Source organism: Lates calcarifer, linkage group LG10 (genome assembly GCF_001640805.2).
Source record: "Lates calcarifer isolate ASB-BC8 linkage group LG10, TLL_Latcal_v3, whole genome shotgun sequence".
NCBI lineage: Eukaryota > Metazoa > Chordata > Actinopteri > Centropomidae > Lates > Lates calcarifer.
The window spans coordinates 13818564-13837564 of record NC_066842.1 but is presented as its reverse complement, the minus strand read 5'-3'; the positions used below and the strand labels follow the sequence as shown (position 1 = coordinate 13837564).

Sequence of the window (19001 nt, the reverse complement as noted above, 5' to 3'; positions counted from 1 at the left end):
AGGGATTGATGCTTGTTCTTTGGTATAGTTTAAAATTGATCCTTCTGATTTTTATTTTTTCAGGCAAAAAAAAGATCAATATTGAATCACTTTATCACTTTTTAATAGTAAACACACAAAAATGCCAGCAATGGAGTGTAAGCATTTATTCATTTGTGTCACCTGAGGTGTGCGCCTGCAGAGGGTAGGCGAGATTCACTCTCAAGTCTAGTCACTGTAAGCTCTTGCACAAACATACGCACACACACACACGCACACGCACACCTCTTGCAGCAGTAATATGCATCACACCTTTCTTCCCTCCCGTATGGAACGGTCAGGGGAATTAGCCGCCCCGTGCGCGCGCGTGTTAAGCCAGGGGTTTCCGGGAGCGCGCGCGGATTGTCCACCATCTCAGCCCCTCGCCAGGCTGTGCACCTCGCGCGTCTTATCATCCATCTCCATAGCGAAGAACTGATCCTCCACGAGCACTGGTGAGTCCACTTTTTCACTTTTCTTCAGTGTGAAGTTTAATAATAGTGATTTAAAAAAAACCCTGCGTACTTTACCTTTATCACTTTCTGTGTTGTTTATGTTCCCTGCTGTCGACTTCGGCGGCGTCTTGTTGCACTTTTGTGCTCATTTATTTGAAGCGGAGCCGCGTGCGCGTGCGACACTTCATAAACAAATCTCGACTTTGAATGTTGCTTTAATTTTTTTTTAAAACCCCCCTGTGACTGCAGCGGTGCGTGTCAGGGTGATGATGCTGTTTTTCCATCCGACCATCTGCGTGCGCACAACTGTTGCGCTCACCAGCGTTTAATTAAACACATATTTGTCAAATAAGCAGCTCCTGACAACTGCCCGGGGATTAATTAGTCAGAATGGATATGAATTAGTCTGATGCAGTGCTGTTGGTGTTTTTGAGGTAACCTTTATATATTTATTTAAAAAAAAATATGAAAGCTTAGAGACAAGTGAAAGTTTTGGAGCAAGTTCGTTGGATTATTCGCAGAATTTCAAACTTGACGTTGTTTGTTTGTATGTGTTTGTTTGAGTTGTACGTTTCCCGTTGTGGCATTAGAAAGGAAGCAAGCAGCTGTTAAAATTAGCGATGTATAATCTGCTGTATTTCAGGAGAGACAGTATTAGATCGCTCCCCTGCTGCCCTCTGCCCCGTTAATGTTGGAGTGAGGGTGCAGCTGACCCTCCAGCCTCTGCTGTTGAGCTGTCAGCAAGCTTACAAACCTTTAAGCCTCGCGCTGAGACGCACACTCATTTGCACTCCTCTTGTTTCTACTCCAGAGTGAAAAGGCAAGGAGGATACACAAATATACCACAAAAAAGATTTAGGCCTTTAGGTAAATACAAAAGGTATGATGGTGACTTTCTTTGTATATGGTCACTACATTGGACGGTATGCTATTGACAGAGGTTTAATGCACTGTAATGATCATTTTCTCCTTTCTTAAGGAAAACATTTCTCTAAAAAATAAATAAAATAAAAACACTGATGTTACTGATATAGTCTTTTAAATTGTTTTAACAAGGCAGAGGTGTTGTTGAGATTAAAGTTGTTGTTTTTTTGTTTGTTTTTTTTTCAAAATAAACCTGGCCAAGGGGGCAGCATAAAGACAACTGTTACATGCTGTAAAACAGTGTAGATAGTATTGAGATAAAAAAAAAAAAAAAAGCATAAAGAATTATGAGTTCCCAAAATAGTTCCAAAACCACTTTTCAGGTCCGAAAATATATGATGTATGTCCTCAGTTTTCTCTGTATACAGATTGAATATTAAGAATAAGGAAAGAATCTTCAAGGCATGGTGATCTGTCACTGATGCTCTGGTAGATGCTTAATTAAAGTGCTCATGCATATTGATTATCATGAGCAGTATAAACATTCTTGGAAACTGCAGGAGTACCAGCCATTGGGGGAAAAGGTGTCATTGCTAATGAGCCAAATGACTAATGCAGCACACATGGAACATGTGGCTTATGAGATAAACAAACTCAGACCTCTTTGTGTGTCTCCAAAAACAACCACAGAGGCACCTGTGGAGAACTAACTGTGAAACACATCTACAACGTTGTCATCGTGTGTCCAAGGATCAACCTGAGCAATCACAGAAAAGGAAAATATATTTTTCTGAATTTTATCTAAAATTTCTTCTTTTCTGTGAAATAACTGTCACTTTTATCTCTTTGGGTTTTTAAAAATCATTCAAATCAAACAATCTGATAACGTCTGATTTGGTTGAACTGCTCACAGCTTTTGTCTACAAGAGGTCCCTAATGTGTGATGATGGATCCCAAGTGGATATCGCCTTGTTCCAAGGTGGTCCCATGCCAAAACACCAGGAACCACTGATCTAAATATATTAGTGTCCTAAAGGATTAAAAAATTACATGAAACTGAAACCCGAAGGGGCATATTCTCCATTTCCATCTCGGCTCTGTGTTTGCTAACACATGGCAAAGTGGGATTATCGTGGATGATGTGTGTGCATACGTGTAAGGGGATTGACTGCTGAAGGCCTCTGTGTGTGTTATGAGTATGCTGTTTGGTTGTCTGTTGGCTTATTTGCATGTCTCATGGCTTTCCCCCCCAGTGTCTCAGGCGATTGTTGCATGCAGTCCTGTCACTCTTTACCACACAATGACACATAAAGTTGAATGAATCTGTTTAACACCTGTAATCAATGGTTAATTACATAATTGTTGAACATGTCTAATGTAATTACAGGTGTCAGATATCTTCAGTTCTTACCACCCAATCACCTAAGTGATGCAGCAAACACAAAACTAGTGCACAGATTCATCAGGACTCACAATGTTAACTTGAAATCCTAAAATCTATGTACACTGTTACCAGCACTGTTATCTATTTTGATGTTTCTGAGATTGATGAACAGTTGAGAGTCTGAACTGGAAATATTAGGAAGGTCAGCTGTGTCATTTTGGGCTTTTATACTTAAAAACAAGTGTTATATTCTACGTTGATGGAAGCCAAGGGACATACATGTGCTTCTAGTAGTGTGAGACTTAAATACTCATTTGTCTCGAAACACTTCATCTCCAAAGAATGAACCAAGTGACCAAATTACCCAAGCAGATTGTAAACTGTGCCACACGGATTGCAGTGTGAGCTTAATCTGAGCCCTACAGCTTCAATTGGGTAAAAAAGAGACGAGACAGCTTAACTTTGGCTTAGATTTGATCTGTCGGCCTAAAACAGACATTACTCTGTGATTTTTCAGAAATTTGACAGCGAAACAGACCTAAAATCAATCAATGATGGATATTTTTGGCTCAACACATCTAAATCAGTGACTCCTTAGAATTAAAGAAAACAGTTCATTCAAAGAAAATGACATTTGTATGATAATTTGAATATTAACTGTATTTTATAAGGAAAAATAATTGGCTCCCAAACTGGGATTGGGACCCCCATGAGGGTTCGCAAGATAATGCTGAGGGGTCTATAGATACGCGCACACACACACACACACACACACACACACACACACACACACACACAAATAGACTTATAACATAATTATATAGATAATAGATTTATGAGCTAAGCAAAATAAAAATATATATAATTGCATAATAATTTATTGTATAAAAATATATTTTCTGAATTAACTTTATGTGGATCTCTTAATTAGGAAATGTACAGTAACTGACATGACATGTCATAATTTCATAATGACTGACATTATGATGAAACCAGTTAGTAATAAGAAGGCATTTAGATTGTCCATACATTTTCCAAATGGCATTAATGGGAATGGGAATGGTATTAATTCCATATTGACCAGAAATTCTGCTACACAGAATTATTTTTATGTTTTTAAAATTTGCTCTACTGTTTACTGAATTATTGGATAATTCTACATTTCAGGCCAATGAAACCAGTAATGATGGATGTAATAAGATATTGATTTGCTTTAATGGCTCACAAGCCAAAAGAATCTTGAACTGAGGTGCTAAAAATATTATGCTGTCCCTGGGAGAAATGGCTCTGCCGTTAATGGAAACTTGTTTTTTTTTTTTTTTTTTCCGTACAGTTGACTGCCAGGTCATCCCACCCTCTGGATACTCAACTCCTGTTTCTCTTTTCGTGTACTAACAGAGGGATGAAACGGAAAAGAGCGTATACCTGTCACCACAGAAATGAGTGAGTCGTCGTCAGTTCACTCGTTGAAGCTTGTTTCGTTGGCCCGATCACTGTCCGGGCTTGGGCTCGACGCCGCCAATGGAGGCCCCATCAACCCCCCCGACAATGACGAGCCTCCTCTTCCGGTATGGTCTCCTGTGGTTGTAAACACTCACATCCTTTGGCTTTAACATCCTGTAGCACAGATTTCCCCTCTCTGAGCCAACACACATGGAGCTTTGCCTATTTGTCATGCTCTTTCACTGCAGCACTCCCTGTTATTCCTTACTTGTAACCCTCTTCACAGCTCATTCGCTACCTGTGTGTGTTTGTCAGGAGTCCGGCATTGAACTAGGCCCTGGGCTTTTTTTTGCTGATGGCAAGAGAAAAGTGGACTATGTCCTTTGCTACAAATACAAAAAAAGGCGAGCATCCAAGCCACGCCTCTCCATTACATCCAATGGGAGTATTCCAATACCGATACCGGGCAACTGGGAAACGGAGCCGGAGTCCGGGGAGGCAGGTGCACCTGCAGGAGATGTTGAGGAACCAAAGCTGTCTGACGCGGAGAAGGCCGTGATGAGGGAGGAGTTTGAGGCAGGACTGCTTGAAGCTGGACTACAGATAGAGCGTGATAAAGAGGTGTGTATCTGGCTTTAACTGTGCTTTTACCATGATTATTTTTTCATCTGCTGCACACTCTATAGGCATTTATGGGTCAGAGGCCTCCTGAAGTGATTTGACCTCAAATCCCCTGATTGGATGGCTGCCAAACCGGTTGAGGATAAGATTCAGCCTGTCCCTTGCAGCTGGAGGACATGCCTGCACTCTAATTAAAGAAAGAACTTCTTAATATCAGAGGCATATTATAGGACAGTATGATCATAAGAATAACAACAGTAATAATAACACTGAGAAGTCTGTTGCACGTCTCATGTAATATACTGCTCAGTATGTTCATGAGTGTGTGTTTGGGTTTTTTTTGTTGGGTTTTTTTGTACTCTATATGTGTGTATGCATGTGTGTGAATATTTTGTGTGTGTCTGTGTGTGTGTGTATTCGTGTCTGTGCGTATGTGGTAGTGAAATGCTTGCGTGTTAAATCAGCTGCTGTTTTGGTTGAGGATTAAGACCGCTGACCGTAAGTGTGAAGCCAAAGGCCAGATTATAGGGCCTTATTAGAGAGTGAGTGATCCACTACTCGGACGTGTGTGTGCTAGCACATGAATGTATATGGGGGGGCTTCATTTTGACTGAATGGGAAGAGGGATGTGCTCAATGGTCACTGTGCGTGTATCTGTAACAGTCAAATATGAGCAGGCTGACGTTTTGAGAGCTAAACAGTGGAATATTAATTTGAAAATGTAGTGCTGTGATTCAGGGAATGAGTATGCGCAGCTGTGTTGTTTGTTTAGGCTACAACATGAGTGCGTTCGACACTGGTTTTTCCTCATAAAGGTGCAAATTATTTTGCATAATTTTATTTTGCAGCCAAACTGTGGAAATGATCTTCCTCGCTGTGGTAAAGCTAGCAGCTTTAAATCAAAATTCACCTTCTAGAAATGATCCTCCAGTTATTTTGTATTTATTTTTACTTTCCTTAATTTTGATATAAACATATTAATCATTTCTAATCAGTAGTTTGACAGCAGTGCAGAGTCTGGTGACTTTAATCTCTGTAACAGAATTGCTGATAACAGAAAAAATGCTGAACACAACATCAGGGTTGCCTGCAGGCGCTGTTGGAGCCCGTGCAGTTGTATCTGCCCTGCACTGAGGTCATTACAGTAATCACACAGACAGGTTGTAATTCAGCGGTCCACAGGCTCAGTTATAGCTTGTCACCTTTCACATAATCAAAATTGATAATTTGCTACACAATGGTGGCTTTCAGGCACCTATTCCAGCAGTTAATGATTTATTGCACCCATTTTCTATATTTTTGCAGGATTGGGAGGTTCCAGGCGCCAGAACAATGGGATTTTCTGCAAAAACAGCCTCATTTTAACACAAAGTAGCATACCGACAGGTTCAGAGAAGGCCCATCCGGCCACTTCAGAACATGTAGTGGGAGCAATTAAATGCAAAGATGAGGAGAGTGGAGGATTCAGATACACAGTTTTTAACTTAGCCCTGTGGTAATAACTTTGAAACATATTGGTTTCAGTCATTATTCAAATCCAATTTGACATGTATGCAATGGCTGATGTGATGGAGCAATGTATGTAATGTTTGTTATGTAATGTGTCTTATGTTTGTCATATTTCTTATGTGTTTATCTGTGTGTTTATGTGCAGAGGTCAAACGGCATAGGGTTTATTCGGCTCCACATCCCATGGCCAATACTCAGCCGAGAAGCAGAACTTCAGAAGATCAAAGTTGCTGTGAAAAAGGTCAGTAGTTGGATCCACTCATTTGAACACTTTAGTCATTGATATTATAGTTTTATAAAGCATTTTTTGACCATTTGCAGAGGATAAATTTTGGGTACACATCATAATCAATCAGTTTTTGGACTGAGGAGTTGTGCTGTAGATTGTGACATGAAGAGTGACAAGACAGATATGTGTAGTATAGTAGGCATAACATAGTGTAACTGAGTAGATGTTATCAAAAACACTTTTCATGTATGTTTTCAATGAGCAGAAGTGTGAGTTGCGGAAACGGACGGGCATCGCTGGGGTATGGGATTCCATCATGACCAAGGTCAACACGCCGTTTCAGCCGGATGTCCCCGACTTTGACATCCACAAAGACTCACAGACACGCACCCATTTCAAAACCCTCAAACACCCTTTTATCAGAGACAAGCTCCACCTGTGAGTACCTGCTCTGTCACACTCAGCATGCGCACATGTCGTGGAATGGTATCAAAATACGCTCGTGTTTTAGTTCAGTCACAGTCAGTGATTTAGATAACACCCTAATTCTTAATCACCAGCCGGCTTTGTGTTTTTATCATTCTTGTTATAACGTGGTGCAGCTCTCACTTAAACTAAACTTTTATTATTCATACTATTGAAAGGGAATTTTATAATCTGTGTGCTGCTGGGACATAAAAACAAAAGAAACTGAGAGTTGCTAATGGTGCGGGTGTGAACACTGTTCTCAGGACACATTAATTAAAGTTTGGTGAACAGGTCCATTGTTAACATTGGCATTTGTTCTGCGACTGTCATTTCCTGCAGGTATGACATCAAGTCAACAGAAACCGTATTTGATAATGCAACACGCAGCAGAATAGTGAGTCCAGAAACACATACCTTCTCATTTTTTTATAGATTTTATATGTTTTGTATGTACTATACATTTGACCTCACATGACATTTGTGCTATGCTACGTTTGCTTCTAGGTGGCTGAGATTATCTCACGCACTACCTGCACACAAACTTGCCAAACCACTGGTGAGTGATTTTGTTCTTTTTTTTGATTCTGTAGTGTTGACATGCATGCTGTCAGTCTGATTTTATGCAGTCCATATGCTAGCGGTTGCAAAACTGACTGTGTCCATGACACTCTATTGCAATCCCTCTTTGTGTCAAAAGGCATCAGCTCATTATTGGCTCGGGGTGTCTACGACTCTGCCTTCCCTCTGCATGATGTAAGTCTATCAAGAATAGAAGCTTCACTGGGCACTGTGGCAGTGTTTTGGCTCAGAAACTCTAAATACATATATATATATATATATATATATATATATATATATATATATGTATATATATCTTTGGAAGGTGCATTTGTTAAGGATTTTTTTTGTTTCATATTCTGTACATAAGGACCTTTATTGTATCATATAGGACAGGTTAGTTAGTATATTTTCAGCTTGGACTTTTATGGAGATAAATAGGAGAAACAGGAGTATCTGAACAATTCTAATAGAAACATACTATTCCAAACTCTTATCTCCAATTATGTCCATGTATAAAATATGACATACTGTAGACAATCTATCTCATATAAAGAGCTGGTCACTTTTTTCTTTAGGGGTCATTCACAAGGAGAGGTCAAAAAGATCAGCGAAATGACAGACAGGTGAGTTGAGTGATCTTGACAAATGTGATTGGCAAAATGTTTGCAAACAACCCTTCTACTACTATTAGCAAAGTCACTAGAGATGATGCTATTAATGCCTCCTGATAGAGGAACAGACTTCTCTAATAAAAGTCTGATTAATGCCCTGATTTAACAAGTGATTTTCATCTTGTAGTATCTGTTTGTTTTTTTAGGAATCAAATCTCAGACCTGTCACAAATACAGCAGACATGTTTGATTCTTTAGTATAAACTGGTTACTATGGTGTTCTTACATACATTATTATTTTATCATTAACTGTTATTGTCATCTGCTCTGGTTTCCTTCAGCTCCTGCATGAAGAATGGGCTAACTATGGAGTCATGCATAAATACCAGCCTGTGGACCTGATCAGGTGCTGAGCAGTCAGTGCAAACACAAATCAGAGTTCAGCTGTAGGTTGAGACTGAGCTGTTCAGTATAGCTGCTAATACAAAACTGTCAGATGGTCAGATCATTTTGCTGTTCAAGTGGAGCTAAGTATGTAAGTTCATCCTAATGATGGTGCTAGAGAAACAGCCATGGCCATGGGGTTATCAAAATGAAAAGTAATCACTCTCTCAGGCTCCACAGTGTGCCAAGTAAATTTCAGGGAAGTCTTTTATATTAGATTAATGATTCCTTATGTGTAAATTTGACATTTTGACCTGAGAGTGGTTCAAGATTGAAAGCTCTTAGTGTTTAAGTGTTTAAAATGGCAATGATGTGTACTCTGAGGAGCGTGAAAGTGCTCAGTAAATTGAATGACAGTCCGACCTTTAGACATTCCTGTTTTAGTTTATTCTCTGAGCCTCAAATTATGCAGCAGATTTCATGGAAATGAAGCCACTACTTTGGAGAGAGCTTATCAAGGACAGGACACACAGTGTCAGGATAACAGAGCAAAAATGTAAATCTGTAAACATGCAAACCCAGGCAACTAGTTGACAGCTTGCCTTTATTTTAACAGGAAATACTTTGGAGAGCAGATTGGGTTGTATTTTGCCTGGCTGGGTGTTTATACTCAGCTCCTCATCCCTCCCTCTGTACTGGGCATCATTGTCTTCCTGTATGGCATATTCACTGTGGATGCCAATGTGCCAAGGTAGGCAGACAACTCTTTTTGAAGTTAGCATGCTCATTAAAAGTGCATTAAATTCAACCACACATGCAATAACATTAAATAATTCTCTTTGTGTTGTTTTATTTAATTTAGTCAGGAGACATGTGATGACAACCTGAACATCACCATGTGTCCGCTGTGTGACGGAGTGTGTGACTATTGGCGTCTGAGTTCGGTGTGCTCACTGGCCCGAACCTCGTACCTGTTTGACAACGGAGCTACTGTCCTGTTTGCTATTTTCATGTCTCTGTGGGGTAACTATGCATTCTGATACACTTTCCTGATAATGATGCAGCAGGGGTATTTAAGTACACCAGCTCCTGGACTCTGACAGGCTGAATGAGATTTGGTTTGATTGCGTCTGTTTGAATTCATTCTGTCTGTATTTAACTAGGATAGACACATTTACATAGTTAACTTGCCCTTATTGAGTTGCCCTGGTCAGACAGCAGAAGAAAAAATCTACTTAAAATCATTACATTTGTAACAGTCATGCATAAATACAAGTCAGTCCTCAAATTTGTAGCTCTAGTGCTGGACATAGTGCTGAGTATAAGTCCTGCATGGCATTATTACTTCAAATGGCAACAGTCTTGTTGGGATTTACAGTATATTGATTTTTTTATTGCTGTAATGATGGAGAAATTACTCTGTCCTCTGTCTGAGAAGGACAACAGATTTATAGCAACAAGCTAATTCTGCAAGTTCCTTTTTCTCTCTTTGCTAAAATGTTATTGTACAGTATAAAACTTTCATTCTGCATTGTTCTATGTTGTTTCAAATGTATGGGTCTTTCTATGCTGGTGATTCTCAACATTCTCTGTGTGTGTGTGTCTTCTTGTAGCTGCCTGTTTCCTTGAGCACTGGAAGAGGCGACAGATGTGTCTGAAACACACATGGGACCTGACGAGCTTGGAGGATGAGGAAGTATGAAAAATGAGAAGAAACACGCGCATACATGCATATACTTTAGAGGAGACTTCACAGTCAGAGTCTTTACTATCTTTACTATCTTATTATATAATGTCAGTCTCTTCTTCACTTTCCATTTCCACAAGTCCAGTTTTGTTAAAGTGCCAAGTCAGTCAGGGTGAGAGCATTAACCTCTTCACCTGTGTCAATCATGACGACAGAGATCAGTTGAGATTTGCCATACAGATAATTATTTGTGTCAAAACAGTGCCCCCCCCACACACACACATACACATACACAAATACACATGGCCACCCATGTATACATGCTTTAACTCCTCCTTACCCTGTAAAGGGCTGTAATGGGATTGGTCTGCTCTTAATTCAGCGTGCTTCCTAAATAAGATGATGCAGCAGGGTCATAACAGGGTTGCAAGATACAGACCTAATACAACTGTTTCTCTTTATCTTTTGTCTTTATCTTTTTATCTGCTGCCTGAAGGAGCGAGTCCAGGTGGGCTTTCTTTAGTCATTAAATGTAATGACACTGAATTTAATCAAAATCTGGTTGAAGCTGTAGTAGTTTTTTATATATATAAAAAAAAAATGTGTTGATGTTTATTGGAATATTTATAATCAGTTGAAAATAGGACAATAAAAACCAATAATCCAAAACAATTAAAATAGTCATTTAAAACAAATATCCTGCAGTTTTAGTTTTTAATTATTTTTCTGCTATAAATTCCTTTGTGGCAATAAGATGTAATCAGCATATTCTTAATCAGCAATTTGTTTGTATTTTCTCTTCACTTTGTATTAGTGTAACATATTTTCAATTGTTAAATTGTTAAATCTGAACTATGGTGAATTTTGTCTTCTAATCCGAAAACAGGGAAAAGCAACTGTTTAATGTGTTTGCACAGAAAATCCAATCAAAGTCGGTTTCATGTTGATTGGATTTTAAAGTCAAAATCATTGCCAAGCAGCGTCATACTTTGAGGTGAAACCTAGAACATGTCCTACTGTGGGCTTAAAGCTGCAGATATGTCAGAGAATATGGCTATGTAGTGTGAATCTGTAGCTTTAAGTTCATGCAGGAGTACTTTCTGTAGCTGTAAGTTACCCAAGCTACCATACTGCAAAGTTGTGAATAGCTACATCAAAACTAGTGTGGTATAAGGGTGATATATTTCTCACTTATCATGTGCTTTAACATCTGTCTTTGTTTATTGCAGGAGGAGCTGAGGCCTGAATATGAAGAGGCTCTACAGGAGAAAAAAGCAAAGATGAAAGCACAGTCTAAGAAGAAGGTAGAGTAACTGAGTGTTTGTTTTTGTGTGTTTCGGATACAATTTTTAACTTGTGGCACAAACCTCACACATAGTTAAAATGATAAGTTTTTACAGATACGTTTTTCTCACTCTGCTGCAGTTGACTCAGTCTGGAGATGGTGCAGATGGAGAAACAGACCAGATGCTAACGTCCCAGGTATCGCTGCAATGCTCTGTGTGATAGGACATTAGGTGGACAGAGTAGCAGGGGGGAGAGGGCAGAGCTGTCACACTGAGGTGATTTAAACTCACGGTGTCTGCTAACACGAATCTCGCTTCTTCAGTTACACAACACTCAATCAAGGCAAATAAAATGGTGCAATACAAGCAAAATATTGCAGTCCACTTGGGCTTTGCATCTGCAGTGAAGTTATAATAAAATAACTCAGAGTGTGTGAGTTTTTGAAGGTGCATAAAAAGGAAACCCCCTTCACCTGCTCTGGGTGGTTGAGTCCAAAGCTGCTTACCTGCCTGAGATTAGCCCAGATTACTGATGGACAGAGAAAAGGGAGGAGGGAGAGGAAGAAGGGGAGGGGATTTCTGTCCTTTCAGATGGCAAACATGCACCTGCCAGACAGAAAACATAATGTGTGTGTGCAGAACATGTGCTCAGCATTACTGTGCATTACATAGTGCACATGGACTATAGCATATATTAGTATGTCTATCTTTTTTCTCTATGTACCCAACTAATATGCATATTTTGTCTTAACAGCAAGAGCCAGAGTCTCTGGATATTGAGGATCACCTGTCAGGTTACCTCATCAATGTGTCCACCTTACTACTACTGGTACAGGAATTTATACTCTGTTCATGCTCTCACTTTTCTAACCACCACTCTAGTCTCCATGTTGATCCACTTGTTAATCTTATAATGCTTTCACAGTACACAATATTCCATGATTGTTGTTATTTCTATGCAGTTATCAGGCAATTAACAGAAATAATCTATCCTCATAATATTTGTCAGTTTACATACATAGATAATCTACATGATTTCCTCACTATTTCCCAAATAATATCAAATTATACATCAGTCTTCAGTGTAAACACCTAATTTATTACTCTCATGTAATGTCGTGTGCATGTGCCCTGTGTGCGTTCAGATCTTCGTGACCTTCTCGGCAGTGTTCGGCGTGGCAGTTTACCGCATCTGCATGTTAAGTGTGTGGTCCATGAACCCCGATCCCGAAGCCAAGGCCAGCGTGAGGATGACCGTCACAACCACGGGCATCATCCTCAACATGCTGGTCGTTCTGGTGCTGGAGGAGGTTTACGGAGCAATCGCCGTGTGGCTGACTGAGCTGGGTATTGTATCTAATTTTGCAACAAAGCAAAGCATTCATTTTGGAAGTCTTATAGATCACTGCGTTAGCTAGAACAAATATTGAACTGGCTGAGCACTGAGCATAGGTTTTTTTGGACAGGATCACCCTACTGTGTGTTACGTTGCAGTTAAGTTCATTTTTAGTTTGCCTGTATACATGCAATGTCTGTATGTACAACACAGGTTATTTCAGCAGGCCACTGATGACTGATGATGTTTCCTCTCCAACAGAACTCCCTAAGACAAAGGAAGAGTTTGAAGAGAGGCTGATCTTCAAGTCTTTCTTTCTCAAATCTATGAACGCCTTTGCACCCATTTTCTATGTGGCCTTCTTCAAGGGCAGGTGTGTAGCCCCCCCCCCCCCCGTTTTGCTTTCCTCACTCATCTCTCACCATTCTTTGCCTATATTCCTTATCACATGACTTCTCATTCCTACAGGTTTGCTGGGCGGCCTGGCGATTATGTTTACGTCTTTGGAGACTATCGCATGGAGGAAGTAGGTTCAGTTGCACACATGTTCATTATTATACGAATGTGTGTGTGTATACTGTGTGTGTATCTGTGTCTTGACTAAACGTGTGTTTTGCGACCCACAGTGTGCTCCTCCAGGCTGCCTCATCGAACTTTGCATCCAGCTCAGTATGATCATGCTCGGGAAACAGCTCATCCAGAACAATGTGTTTGAGATTCTCATACCGTATGTTATTTATTTATTTCTCTTTGTTTAACGTTCCTTGTTTCATTTAGTAGATTTTCACTGTGACGTCTTTGCTCTGACTATGTCCTCATTTATGTTCCTTTTTTTCTCAGTAAGCTGAAAAAGATGTACAGAACTATACAGGAACAAAAAGGAAAGAAAAGAGCAGCAGAAGACGAGGAGAATGAAACAGAAGAGAGGAGACCAAAACAGCAATTTGACAAAGATTTCACCCTTGAGCCCTTTGAAGGCGTCACCCCAGAGTACATGGAAATGAGTGAGTCTCTTTTAGTCTCTCGCTCACTCTTTTATTCACTCAGTAATTACTGCAACCACGCACGGTATTGTTTTAATGACCTGTGCATGCTAATGTTTGTATTTACAGTTATCCAGTACGGGTTTGTGTCTCTGTTCGTGGCCTCATTCCCGCTGGCACCAGCGTTCGCTCTGCTCAACAACGTCATTGAGATTCGCCTGGATGCAGCAAAATTTGTCACTGAAATCCGGCGGCCCGATGCTGTGAGGTGTAAAGACATAGGTACAGATCACTCATGAGAACACATCTGCTCTGACAGTCTCTGAGTGAATGTGAAATAAGCTATCCTGGAACTTTTAATCACTTTCTTTTCCTTTACTCCACTCCTCCCTGTCATTTTTGTCCCTTTGTCTCAATGTCTGTCTTACACAAACACACACACCATACACACATGCACTCGTGGATGGACACGCTTCCCTTTTTCCCCTCTTTGTCTCTTTTCATGCACATGCTCTCTCCAGGGATTTGGTACAACATTCTCTGTGGAATCAGCAAGTTCTCTGTAATTACCAATGTAAGTGTGTGTGCGTGTGTGTGTGTGTGTGTGTGAGAGAGAGAGACCTCTGGCAGGGAGGATCTTAGGAAGTGACAACGATTTACTTTATGAGATTGATGTTTCATCTCATTTTCATTGCAACACTTTTTTTTCATTTCATTGCTTTGCTTTTTAAAGAGCCTGTGGATCCTTATCATGTGCTCAGTGTACATTAGTTTCTCTTACGAAAACAAATTATGTGCATTCATGATATATAAAAAAATGTGCTGAATGTATTTGCGTCCTCATAAAGCGAGTGTTTTTTGAAATAATTGACATAATTGAATTTACAGTCATGTTTGCTGGCTTTGTTTCCTTTTCTTTTTGGCCATTGCTGCCATATGCTTTCAGTCATACAGTGTCATCTGGCTAGGACAGCGAGCTGTTTTTTGTTATGTAAAACATGTGCAATTTATAATTAGCAAATAAGTTAGCACACTGAATTCACAAATAATAATTACATTATAATATATTTAAATTACAGAAATCTACAAAGGAGAAAAAAAAATCATGGTACAAACCCAATACATGTTAAAGCATTGCTTTGACAGGAAGCAAGACTTAACACAATAATGTGCGGCTTCAGGGGTATGAAAAATAACTCCCACGTGGGTCAAATGTGAATTAACAAGTCAACAATGTAACAAATTGAAATAGCTCTTAATGCCATAATTAATTCAGTATAAATATTATGACACCAAGCAAAAATCCATCTTTAGATTTTTTGGTTTGATCTCTCAGTAGTACACCTGTAAGGCAACAGAGCTGGTGAAAAATCACAGTATTATTGACAGCATCATATTTGAATTACCTAGATAAAGTTATCGATGTTACTTTGTCTGAATAGAGCTTTAGCCTATTACTTGATGTGCTAGGACTAACTGGTACATCCTGCGTTTGTCTTCACAGGCATTTGTCATCTCCTTTACGTCTGAGTTTGTTCCACGAATGGTTTACCAGTACATGTACAGTGTAAATGGCACCATGAATGGCTACACAGAGCACTCGCTGTCCTACTTTAATGTCAGCAACTTCCCACTGGGCACTGCACCCACCTCCACGCTCATCACCGGAGTCTCCATGTGCAGGTCAGAATGACTCTCTCGACCTTGGCCTACCTAGCTTTTCTTGGAAATCCTTGAGCCCTGCAGCTTAACTCTGACTTGCAGACTTGCAGACTTGTTTTGAGTTTTCAAAAACTGTAAAATGTGGCATTTTTAGCAGCGATTTACTGAGGGAAATCTTTCTAAGATTTTCTGCTCTTTAATCACGCTCATGTTGCTAACCCTCGTTCCTGCAAATACCTGCACTGTCTGTGTTTCACAGGTACAAGGATTATAGAGACCCACCGTGGGCTCCAGATGCCTACACCTTCTCTAAACAGTACTGGTCTGTCCTGGCAGCAAAACTGGCTTTTGTAATATTCTTCCAGGTATGAAAACTATATTTACAATTGTGGTTTTGTTGATGTCTGATGTCCAAGTCTTCCTTGAACACCTTTGCACCCATTCGCTATGTGGCTTTCGCCCTGACAAACAAACCCCTAGCTTGCTTCATGCGTTCTTTACCACTGTCTGTCTTTATTGCTGGCACATGTGACAGCACACATTAGAGAGAATACGCTGATCTATTTCTGTCCCAGTATCCGAAGACTCCACCTACCAGTTCCTGATCAGATAGCAATGCTTTCTCTCCCCCCAAAGTATACATTATTGTGTGGAATTAATCAGTATCCAGAATCATCCAGTTTGCCTAAAGTCAGCTGGGATTGGCTCCAGCACCCCCTGCAGTGACCGCCAAAAGGATAAGTGGTATAGCTAATGGATGGATGGATAGATAATCAGGATCATTTTTATGTAACATGAGGCCAGAGATGCTATGGCGCTAAAAACTGGGTCTGAAGCTCACTGTGACTGAGAAAGTGTATCTGTTGAAAACGAATCAATGGTGACACTGACAAAGTGAAGCCGTAACGTGAATGGGGATCAGTATCATCAGGCCGATAACCCAATCAGCTTAATTAGGTCAGTATTGCCCCGATACCAATCCAGCGGAGCGGTGTCTCCCTATAGACTAGAGGATCAGAAAGACCAATGACCCTCTAATTGAACCTGTTAAACCTCAAAATATTTTGTCCTATGAATGTAATTATATATTGCAACTGTCTTTTCTCTTTTTCCCCACAGAATCTTGCCATGTTCCTCAGCATGCTGGTTGCATGGATGATCCCAGACGTACCACGGTCTCTGCGAGAACAGCTGAAGAAAGAGAACATGATGCTGATGGAGTTTCTGCTGAATCAGGACCAGGAAGCACGTGCCAAATCTCGTCCCCCGAAACGCACCACCCCCTGCTTCCCTGCCAGCATAGACATTGTGGTGGAGGCGCCACCAGAGGAGCAGCAAGTGGAGGAGGAGGAGAAAGAAGAAGAAGAAGAAGGAGAAGAAGTAGTGGTTGAGGTCAATTTTGATGAACCGAGAGCAACCGGCGACAGTGATCCAGAGGTCGGGAAGACGTTGGAAGAAGTCGAAGGAAATGGAGAGATGCAGCGAGATGGCGAAGGAGAAGATGAGAGTGGAGAGGTAGAAGGGGGAGAGAAGGAAATTGATGGAGAAATAAACGAAGGGGGTGGAAAAGGGGTTAATGAGCAAGAGGGAGGAAAAGAAAATGTGGATGGAGGACAAAAGAAGGAGAAAGAAAATGAAGTGAAGGCAGATGAGAACAATTTTGATGTTGATCTGGACTCCTTCATGAGCGAGCTGGGCCTGTTAGGTGAGAGGATAAACATATATATTGCTCAAGATCAAGTCAAGTTTGTTTCATTTGTGTCTTGTGAATAATTTGTCGTCTTCTGTTTTTTTTGTACAGACGAGGAACCCTCGTTGAGCACTGCTGGGGTTACAGAGCTTCCCCGCTCAAGCTCCAAACAGGAATACCAGAAAGAACAGCAGCCTCCGTCTCATCCGTCGTCTAAGAGAGGCTCAACCCAGAGTCTGAAGGGCTCCAGAGCAGAAATTACAACATCAGATATTGACACTAGGCTCTTCTCGCTAATTGCTCCTCCACCCAGAGAGCCAGTCTCAAGGGCAAAGGCCCGTTGCTCCACCCTGCCTTCCCGCCACAGAGGGGCCGAGGCTTGTTACAGCTTGCCTCGGCCCAGTCACTCCACCAGCCTCACAAGGTTCCAGCAGGCAGCCACGCTCACTCCCCTGATTCCCCTGGGGTCGTCGTTATCAACCTCGTCTAGCCCGTTCTCCTCCCCCCACACACCGATGTCACCTTCGTCTCCACATCCCGTGCAGGACGGGACCCCAGCAGTCAACCCCGAGCCCCTGCAGCCCAAAGCCCCCAGTGAACTGTTTGCGCTGAAAGGCCCCCCGCCCCAACAGCCGCGCTCCAGGGACAAAGCCCGGTGCTCCACCCTGCCTCCGCGACAAAGAGCCCCCGGTCCTGAGGAGTGCTCCACCAAGCCTAGCCACTCCACCAGCTTTACAAAGCTGGGAGACCGCATCCCTCCTTCCCCCAGCGAACTGAAGCGCAACACCCCGGTATGAGAAGAGCTTGAGGGCTGAAGGGAAAGGGACAGAGGGTGGCAGAGGGAGGGGGGAGGGCTATCCAGATTAGCCTCTCCTGTCTGTGCCTGGAGCCTTACCTCTCCGTCTGTCCTCCCTATCTACATACATAATACCTGGGGTCTGAGGCAAGACCATCCAGATCAACTGAACCTCCTTTTCATCCTCTTAATCGTCACAGAGATGTTTATGCCGCTCGTGGGCTGATCCAGATGAGGGAAGGGCTGGACAATTCAGAGAAAGACTGCTCTGAAACTCTCCTTGTCATGTCCAAAACACGGGAACTCTTTATATTCTTTTTTTTTTTTTTTTGGTTGGTTTTTTGTCTGTTTTGTTTTTGCCCACAGCCACAGCTCAATAGCCACTGCTCCTCTGTAATTTTCAGTCCCACACATGCAGCAGTGCTGCCTTGTAGACCAGAGGAAGATGGAAATGTATACAGCACAGTTAGCATCAACAGCTTGTAGATCTACTGTTTATTTTTAGAGGTTTTGATATATAAAAAATGTAAAATTACAATAAAAGAAGGACATATTTTTGATATCTGTTTTTCCTTCTGAACCCTGAAGGCCCCATGTGGGGTGTGGCCTGTTGTGTTGCATTTCAGTCTTGTTACCTTTGCCACAAGGACTTTGATCATTGACAGTAAAGGAGAAAATGAAAGTTGTTGTGGGTGTAGGAGAGGTAAAGATATTCATGTATAAGAGGTGACAAGTAACATCACATATCCAGAGATACAGCTATTCAGAGATGACAAGCTGCAAAACATAGCAGCAACAGCGACAACTTTCATAACATGTCACTAGTAAATCCCTACCTGCCAGTATCAACATTGAGAGGCTCTATTATGTTGTCTCTGATGCCCCCCTCTGGTGGTGAAACACTCTGTCTTAACATGGATGCTCAGTGGCGTGTTGGTATTTGTTTTGAAATCTGACAGTTTTGCGGCTCTCCTGCAAAGTCTCAAAAATAAATAAATACATAAATATTGTCAG

The 19001-nt window shown here is 41.2% G+C and overlaps 1 protein-coding gene across 1 annotated transcript; it reads left to right on the top strand.

The window, feature by feature from the left end:
* Positions 1 to 249: 249 nt before the first annotated feature.
* LOC108875124 (anoctamin-1) lies at positions 250 to 18994 on the top strand. The gene is made up of 27 exons (XM_051073400.1): positions 250 to 473; positions 4055 to 4289; positions 4480 to 4785; positions 6440 to 6535; positions 6789 to 6961; positions 7331 to 7385; positions 7496 to 7547; positions 7689 to 7744; positions 8128 to 8175; positions 8505 to 8569; positions 9164 to 9298; positions 9410 to 9570; positions 10161 to 10243; positions 11464 to 11538; positions 11660 to 11716; positions 12275 to 12349; positions 12666 to 12867; positions 13118 to 13229; positions 13325 to 13382; positions 13483 to 13583; positions 13697 to 13860; positions 13969 to 14121; positions 14361 to 14413; positions 15344 to 15522; positions 15761 to 15866; positions 16621 to 17206; positions 17303 to 18994. Exons 2-27 carry the CDS (start codon positions 4161 to 4163, stop codon positions 17986 to 17988), a joined length of 3966 nt encoding a protein of 1321 aa, XP_050929357.1. The 5' UTR covers positions 250 to 473; positions 4055 to 4160; the 3' UTR covers positions 17989 to 18994.
* The last annotated feature ends 7 nt before the right edge of the window (positions 18995 to 19001 follow it).

What these genes read in the sequence shown, in the direction of transcription:
- LOC108875124 (XM_051073400.1), top strand. Translation starts at nt 4,161, where the DNA reads ATGAGTGAGTCGTCGTCAGTTCACTCGTTGAAGCTTGTTTCGTTGGCC. An exon ending in ACAAACTTGCCAAACCACTG is followed by an intron (nt 7,548 to 7,688) that starts GTGAGTGATTTT and finishes TTGTGTCAAAAG; the next exon opens with GCATCAGCTCATTATTGGCT. An exon ending in CGAGCTTGGAGGATGAGGAA is followed by an intron (nt 10,244 to 11,463) that starts GTATGAAAAATG and finishes TGTTTATTGCAG; the next exon opens with GAGGAGCTGAGGCCTGAATA.